Source organism: Gallus gallus, chromosome 1, assembly GCF_016699485.2.
Source record: "Gallus gallus isolate bGalGal1 chromosome 1, bGalGal1.mat.broiler.GRCg7b, whole genome shotgun sequence".
NCBI lineage: Eukaryota > Metazoa > Chordata > Aves > Galliformes > Phasianidae > Gallus > Gallus gallus.
Genome location: NC_052532.1, coordinates 20,320,401 through 20,328,525, shown reverse-complemented (window position 1 = coordinate 20,328,525; position 8,125 = coordinate 20,320,401). Strand labels below are relative to the sequence as shown.

Here is an 8,125-nt window from a genome sequence, read left to right as displayed (position 1 = left end):
TGTGGAGAACTATGTTATGAAGTTACTTTAAATTGTACAATTAAACCCTTATTTAGAGTTTTGCCACGTGCACTGCATTTGACCAACTCCGAAGAAATTTTCTGTTTTTAAGCAAAGAAAGGTTTTAAGATGCTAAAGCATCCTTGCTATTTGGAATACATATTCAAAATAATAAAGACTTACTACTAAGCGAATGTTCAAGCCAGACTTAAACCTAAGAACCTAAGCATGGGGATTAAAAGACAAAAATAAGGAAAAAAAAAGTGTGAAGAAAACATCAGCAACCATAGTTGCTGTTTATCTGAAAAAAGGTAAAATAATCTAATTTAACTCACCAACAAAGGGTTATATGATCCATCAGCGCTAAAAGCATCCTCATCTCTCAGATACATATCTCTTGATATCAGTCTTTCCAGCAAGGATATATTTAACCCAAATGCCACTGCAATTCTAGATTTGATTAGAGGCCCTAACTGCTTCGGATCTCCGACCAGAACTATCTGTGTATTTAAAAAAAAAACACATCGATTAAAACTGCTACTAAATGTAGTCTCAGTAACACGCACACTTCAGAATTCCAAGATGAATGTACATCAAGTTCTCTGCTTTCCCCTCAAACACCTCATTTGTTTGGAAGGCATTAGACCCAGAAGAGACGTAAACTGCTGTCATAAAATAAATATTTTCAATATATTTCATATTCTGAACTAATACTTTGAACTAATACCTAATGAACTAATACCTTACTAACGCAGACTAGCTTCAGACACAAAACAATTACATTAAAATGTGGGAAATGAAAACTGTGTTCAAAATCTAAAACTGACTTAATTGTACATTTGTGAGGTTTATTGCATGTACTCACAACTTCATACTCATTATCAAAAATGGCAGCTTGCGTTTTACATCATTCACATTGCTAATTTTTCTTTTTTCCTTTCAAAAGATGATGCTCAGACAACTACCTGACCATTAACTTCTGAAATTAATCCAATAGGAATCAGGCTTTCTGGTTCACTTGCTTGCCCAGCCTCATCCAAAATCACATGTGTGAAGTGTCCAAGCCTAGAATTAAATAACATGAACTCAGAACAAGGCATTTCCCTCCCCCCCCCCAGATAAGTTAATTCTGCCACCCCGTGGCTGATCTGAGCAATTCTGTAAACATCCCTGTCAAGCATGCCAGGCACCTCCACATATATAGCAAAGGGTGAAAATACATCAAAAGGCAGAAGACAGTCACTGTGTTTTTCCTTCTAATTCTTCATCTGTGAGTTCTCCTACATGCTCTCATATACACAACCACCACTTATCATAAATACAGCTTTATTTATAGTAAGGTTAAGGCATTTGGAAAAATTTTCCTCATTCTCAAATGCTTCCAACTATTTCATTTGAATAATACAGTTGGTTTAGTAAAGACAACTGCTAGCCTCTACTTCTACAAAACAACTCTTAAATCAGTTAGACACTTAAGAGTTCCTTTTAGAAAGCTGAAAGCAAAATCAGAGGAATCTTTACTTAACAGCACTTCACATGGTGGTTCTTTACAACTAAGAAAGATTTTATTAAAAAAATTTAATACAATACGATTTTTAGATTTTTAATACAAAATTACAATATGATTTTAGGAACTCCTAAACGCTTTTAAGACAGCATGATTGTAACCAGCAATATCATTGCTAAAGCTCCCAGCACTAGCGGTGGAAAAACAACTGTGTCAAGATGCTTTCTTAAATTTACTGTGAAGAAATTCTCAGCTGAAACATCATTAAGAACAAGAGGTCTGCCAGGAAGCCAGATATCTCAACAATATTCCCATTTGTGGCACTGTACCTTGTTCCTGTTTGATAAAACATTCCTGCGCTACTGCAAGTGGTAATTATTATCCTGAACCACACTGCTTTCCAAATATCATCACCATCCTTGCAGTAAGGTTTCACGATGTCATCAATTTGCTGCAGAAACAAAACAGTATGCTTAGCAAAATACAACTCCAGATGTTTTTATTTGAATAATTAAAAAAAAAACCTCACAAAAAAACCTATTTTGGAAGTGGAACAAAATGTTTAGATTTAGACCCATGCACTGAAATGAATTCTTGGTTAAATGTGCCTGAAGAAGACATATGCATTCTCCTCATCCATCAAGCCTGTAGATAAGTTTCATACACAAATATTTCTCAGTTCATCTTCTGGAAAAGCTAGATAAGTTATTATTTTCCTAGCCAAGTCTCGTCAGCCTAATAAATATTGACAGTTACGTTAATAAATCAGTATTTTAAGATTAAAATACGGACTGGCAGTTATCTGTAGTATTTACCTCTGTAGACCTGCAGGTAGCATTGACTCGGACCATAGCTCCTGGTTTTAACAGATTGCTTTGATGCAGCCGCAAACAAATCAGATCTGTTGCAGCATTTGATGGTGCGCAAACCAAGATTCGGCTATCTGGTAAAGTAAAATGTATCTACATTCAAAAAGATGGACATAAAAAAAAAGTTATTTGGAAAAGCAGCTCAACATATATCATAATCATCCATCCTTTTGCAGTTCAAGAACACTACTCTTGACATCCATGATTTAAGTGTTCTCAAGCTGAGTACACTAAGAGCAGAATTACTGCATGGTTATTACATTAATGCATACTGTGCTTCAAGAATCTGTTATGCAGTACTAGAATCACAAGTTAGGTAATATTCACTAAAGCTTTAAGATATAAAAATAAGCCATTCAGGACTTTTTTTTTTTCAAATTCACATTAATTTAATCATTCCAAATAGCTCAGTGAAAAGGCTTAAGAAGGATACTTCCAATTCTTGTTTATGAAAAAAAAGAAGCGCCGATACTCACAGAATCGCTGTAAGTGTTCTAACACTGAAAAGATGAGAGACCGTCCACTTATCACCCACCATTACCTGTAAAATAGCTTCAACTACTGTTATTGTTTTTCCAGTTCCTGGTGGTCCAAAGAGAATATAAGGTGTTGGACGACATTCACCACTCAGTATCCTTTTCACTGCCAATTTCTGTTGCTTGTTAAGCATAGGATTGAAAAATTCACCAGCTCTCCATTTAATTGTCTCCGTTTCCTCAACTGTGATCAAGATAAGTACATATTACAATTGCAGAAATATTTTTAAGCATACACAGATGAAAGCAACTGCAATTCATATTGTCCCTTATTTTTTTCCATTTTCCTAGAAGAGCACAGAGAAAACGTCAATAATTCAGAAGTATACTGGATCTCCTAAAAAATTAATGGACAAAAAAGGATTATCATTATCTAGTTTAAAAACAAAAAAACACCTGTAAAAACTTTATTCAGTAATTTTAACATTAAGCTATTTTTTTTTTCCTCCTCTTTAACTGCAAAATTTCAGTATGCTTTCAGGGACAGCACTAGTACCAGATGACCAATGGTAGCCATATGGACCACAGGAATTTCCCCCCACGCACCTCATTCAGTTTAGCTGCAGCTTTCCACAACAGAATCTTATTAACTCCTGGAAGCACCATGTAGGTAATCTGCTTCCCAATTCACGTATGTTATTGTTACAGTGAGATAGAATCCCCCTCTTTCAATATCAGTGCACTTAACTGCTGAAGTCCCACTTTGCAGATAAGCACAGACATGATAGGCACCTTCTGAAACCTTTTAAAAATAGTAACCATTTTCAGTGAAGTAGACATTCCAGCAACAAACTGGAAACTCTGAACATAACCAAAAATATTCCAGTTAGTGATTAGGAATAGCCAGTTTACTGAATACAAACTGTATCACTGGAAGTCTGTTTAACTGAAGATGTTTGAATAATCCACAGAAGGGCTCTAATGAAACTTCCTGCCAGTACTGCTGTAAAGTTTCTCCTTAGAAGAGCATGAGGACATCTGAAAGACACTGCACTCTGCTCCTGTATTTCTGAAGTGACTGCAATCCTGAACTGGCTATACTGAGATACTGAAGAAAGTAGTACAATATACCAAGTTGGCTTGTTTCTACAGAAGCAGTCACTGCATCTGCTGTGTTTATCTGCCTCGATGCCATGCATTTTGTCTGTTTGTTCTGCAGCTTTCTGACCTGGAAATATCAAACAAAGGTAAACGCATTTATAACTTTACAGAAACAAGCAACCATCTTCACTAATACTTTAAATTGCTTAGCTTTATTTTTTCCCCATTAAATGGCTTTATTTCAATAAACAGAATATCTGTGAAGCAAGAAAGAAAGCATAACAAGATGCTAGGAGTTCCCATCTTAAATTTAAGGTTTCTCAAAGTTTGTATTTATGGTAACTTTAAGCATCTACTTCATAAATACTCTGCATATTCAGATGGGGATTTTGAAGCCATGGTCAAGTAACTTTTCTCCTTCCATAAAAGCTAACTCAAGTTCTGTGAGATGATACCTCTCAGACTTCAGCACAAAAGGAAACTGCTTGTAGTGGCACTACCAGCATTCTGGATCAGATGCTGCAAGTCTCTTAATAATACTGATTCTAACAGTAATGACAAGTGTTAATGTTGATTACTTCTTATACAGGACAGAGGTACTTGATTCCTAGCCACATTATCCTGGTGTTTTTGCTGCTTCCCCAGAGTCACAATACCAGGAGAACACTGCAAGGCTTAGGCAGTCCTTCTGATTAGTCACTTTGCTACTTATCCAGATGGGTACCAGTGACAACCTAAAAAGATCAGAGCTTTAGGGGATCATGTTGCTCTGGGGTAAGATGAGGGATCTTTATTATGCTCTCTATCACCCCTCTAGTCAACCAGAATTGACCCAGTACAAAAGGCATCTTGCAATAAATAGCTATGCTGTGCCTCCTACCGCTATGTCTCTGTGTCCATGTGATGGAGCATCTCGGCTGGAAAACATGGCAAACCAGATATATGTCTGAGCTGTTACCAGAGCAGGATGGAACAGCAGCAATATTGTCTGGTGGTGTCTGTAACACCACACCATCAGGAGGAAGACATGGATAAGACATCCCACAAACAACCAGCATTAGTCTCCTGACCACAAGTTGTGCTGCTCATGGGAGATTTCCATCATTCACATACTTACTGTAATTCACTCAGGAATCTAGAGTTACTCGAATGAGTGGGCAACAGCTTCCTGGCATAAATGGCAAAAGCAATAATTGGAAATAATGCTGAATATACGGAAAAAGACACACTTCTATATTTATTGCAAATACTGCAAGATATCACAAGATATGCAAGGCTCAGCATCTGGAAGAAAGCTAAGAAGGTACAAGCAGAATCATAACTCTGGACCTTTTAGCAAACTTCAGCTTCTTTATGGAATCATGAAGCAAAATCCTCCGGGAAGTTGTTCCGTGGGAATGCCCAGGCAAGCCAAAAGCTGCTTACTGAGATGAAATAATGAACCATTCTGCTCCACAAGATCATGAAGAATTTCAACAGAAGGTCTCCTTTTCTAAGATTGTAGCTTCATGAAGAATTGATAGAATGCAAGCTGGAAGCAGAAGCGAGGACAAGCAAAGTACAAAACACACTGCCTGGCCAGCTGGATAAAATCTGGAAGGTGAAAGTCCATTTAAACTTATGTTTAAATACAGTATGAACGGAGTAACATTAAGAGATTCTATAAACAGCTGTGGTGGAAAGAGATAAGCATTGTTCAAAAATAGATGACAGAAAAGAACTTATTGATAGATGATATAAGAACTGGCCAACCTGATTTCATTCAATAATGAAGGGACTATTATGTGGAGAGAAGAAAAGCAGTAACTGTAATACTCCTTTGCTTCAGTAAGGCTTTTGAAGCGGTTTATTTACTATGGCATTCTTATTTTGGAGCAACAAGAACATTAACTAGATTAACAGATGGTTTGGTGAGTGGAAAGTTGGCTGGATTATTGGGCTTGAAGGGTGTTAAACAGTAGTTCAGTACTCAACTGCAAACAGGTCACAAACTAAGTACCCCTGGTTGTAGTTGGGGCAAATATTATCTTCAACAACAATTATGATGAGAACAAATACACGCTCAGTAAATTAGCAAACACAGTATCAACAGTCTTAGCTGAAATGTCTGATGGCTCATCTTCATTTGAAGAAATTTTGCAGTAGGATCAAAAAAACCTCATGAAAATCTAAACTGAAAGCTCTGCACCTGGGACTGAGTAACTGTATGAATCAGGACAGGCTATGAAAACACTAACTGAGCAGTAATCCCCAGGCCCTGTTCGGGAAACTGAGTTACTATGGATGCTTGATGTATACACATCACATTAGTATGAACTGGAGAGGTTGAAACAACTTAGCTTTTTCAGTTTGATGAGGAAGAGGTAAACAGGCAGCCTGATGTCTAGAATGGCTTAAAACAGAGTTAGGAAAAGGAAAGGAAAAAAAAAAAAAAGAGACCAACACTTATCAATTCCTTGTAGTAGCATATAATGTAACAAGCGGCCACATCCAAAGTTGCAGATAGAAGATTCACACTGTGAATGGGGGTGGGGGGGGGGGTGGGGGGAAACCATCCAGTGGAAATACTGTAAAACACTGAAAAAGGTTATATAGATATTGTGGAACCTCTGGACAAAACCAAATAAATCTAACCCCAAAGCTGACTCGATTCAGTGTTGGTGACAATCTACTTCAAATAGGAAAGAGGACTAAATATCATTCTGAAGGTTGTTTTAAGAAAGACTTCTACAATTTCTTCCTATAATTTAACTAGCAGTAAAGAAGCCTAGGTAAATTTGCACAGATTGTGATGATTAATGTTTCCTGCCACAATGAGAGAACTTCAGATATCTTAAAAGTTGCTATGAAAACTATGAAAATCTGACAGTTCAAATTATTATAATACAGGCTGTTACTAGGACCTTCCCTCCTAGATGGGAGGGTTAGCTTAATTGCATCACTTGTCATAAAATTTCCTCTCTTCAGGTAAGCAAACAAACTTCGTCATCAGAAAGTAGCAGAATGTGACCTCAATTACTCGATGGTCTCTAAAACAAATACTTGCTAACAACAGCCGTGAAGTACATATCTGTTACAAATTTGGATGCTGTTCAGAACAAACATTTACAGATAGTTACCTCACTCTCCTGCCTGGAACACTGCTCAAGGCCATCATCAACACCACAATACTCAGAGATATTCTCCGTCTTGACAGCTTGTGGTGACTGCAAGATAAGCTTTTCCGGAAACAACACTTCAAGTTCAGAAGAGAAAGCAGAAAAATTTGAGAGCCACACAAACACATATTTTGTTGATATATCATCCTGCTCTATGTTTTTATAACTGGTTTATAATCCTAACACAAAAGTGGGAAAGGCCTGTGCAAAGATCACATGGACCGTTCTGCTCAAACACAGAACAGGGTATCTGTGCTTTTTAGTTCAGTTCTGAGGTAACACAAAACACTGCTATTTCACACACCATTGTTACAACTGTATGATTTATACAGTTCTTATCAGTTCAAACTATTTACAAAAGTTTAAGTTTCCATTCGTGTTCCTTTTGATGGCCAGTAAGACCCCCCTCTAGATTTAGAGAGCTGCTTTTCAATTAAATGAATAGAAAATTTCTGTAAAAACAGACTATAGTGCATCCATCTCAGTATGCCTTGATGTGAAAGCAATATAAAACAGAAGACTCCCCACAAGCCTCTCCAGACAGCTTAAGTCAACTGACGTGTACCTTTTTCACCCAGACACTTAGCTTGCTCAACTGCCAGCTGGCACCGCCTGCTAGGAATCCTGTTATTAGAACAGCAGATCAACAGTTTGTGGATTAAGGTAAAATCCCAAATTTTCATAAACTACAGAAGCATTAAGGTAACCAATACATTTTCTATGCAGCAGTGCTTATAAAAGTAGTTCTACACAGGAATACTGTAGTGCATTTACTGGAAAATACACTGTAGACATACCAGTCAACAGCCTTGCTATGAGCATTAATACATCTCTAGCTCTTCAATGAGAAAGGTAACCTTTTGTTTCAGAGTCAGTCTTTCATGCAAGTTTTCCACAAAACTGATCTTAAATGGAAGATTAAGCACCTATATACAAATACGTCACAAATAAAGCATGAATAGTTAATATCAGCAATTAATGTTTAGTCTTGCAGTCATAATGGTATAATTTTTT

At 37.0% G+C, this 8,125-nt stretch overlaps 1 protein-coding gene across 3 annotated transcripts in view; it reads right to left on the bottom strand.

Annotated features, from left to right (window-relative positions):
* Nucleotides 1-8,125, bottom strand: part of MOV10L1 (Mov10 RISC complex RNA helicase like 1) — a 33,199-nt gene that overhangs the window by 7,381 nt on the left and 17,693 nt on the right. For all 3 annotated transcript variants that reach the window (XR_001462005.4, XM_015273353.4, XM_040649665.2), the window contains 8 exons: nucleotides 7,677-7,735; nucleotides 7,073-7,188; nucleotides 3,984-4,080; nucleotides 2,918-3,096; nucleotides 2,323-2,469; nucleotides 1,837-1,958; nucleotides 966-1,065; nucleotides 336-500 (listed from right to left, as the gene is read on the bottom strand). Coding sequence is in view for 2 of the 3 variants with exons in the window: in XM_015273353.4 (XP_015128839.3) it covers nucleotides 336-500; nucleotides 966-1,065; nucleotides 1,837-1,958; nucleotides 2,323-2,469; nucleotides 2,918-3,096; nucleotides 3,984-4,080; nucleotides 7,073-7,188; nucleotides 7,677-7,735 (985 nt within the window). In the remaining variant the exon portion in view is untranslated. The remainder of the gene's footprint in view (nucleotides 1-335; nucleotides 501-965; nucleotides 1,066-1,836; nucleotides 1,959-2,322; nucleotides 2,470-2,917; nucleotides 3,097-3,983; nucleotides 4,081-7,072; nucleotides 7,189-7,676; nucleotides 7,736-8,125) is intronic.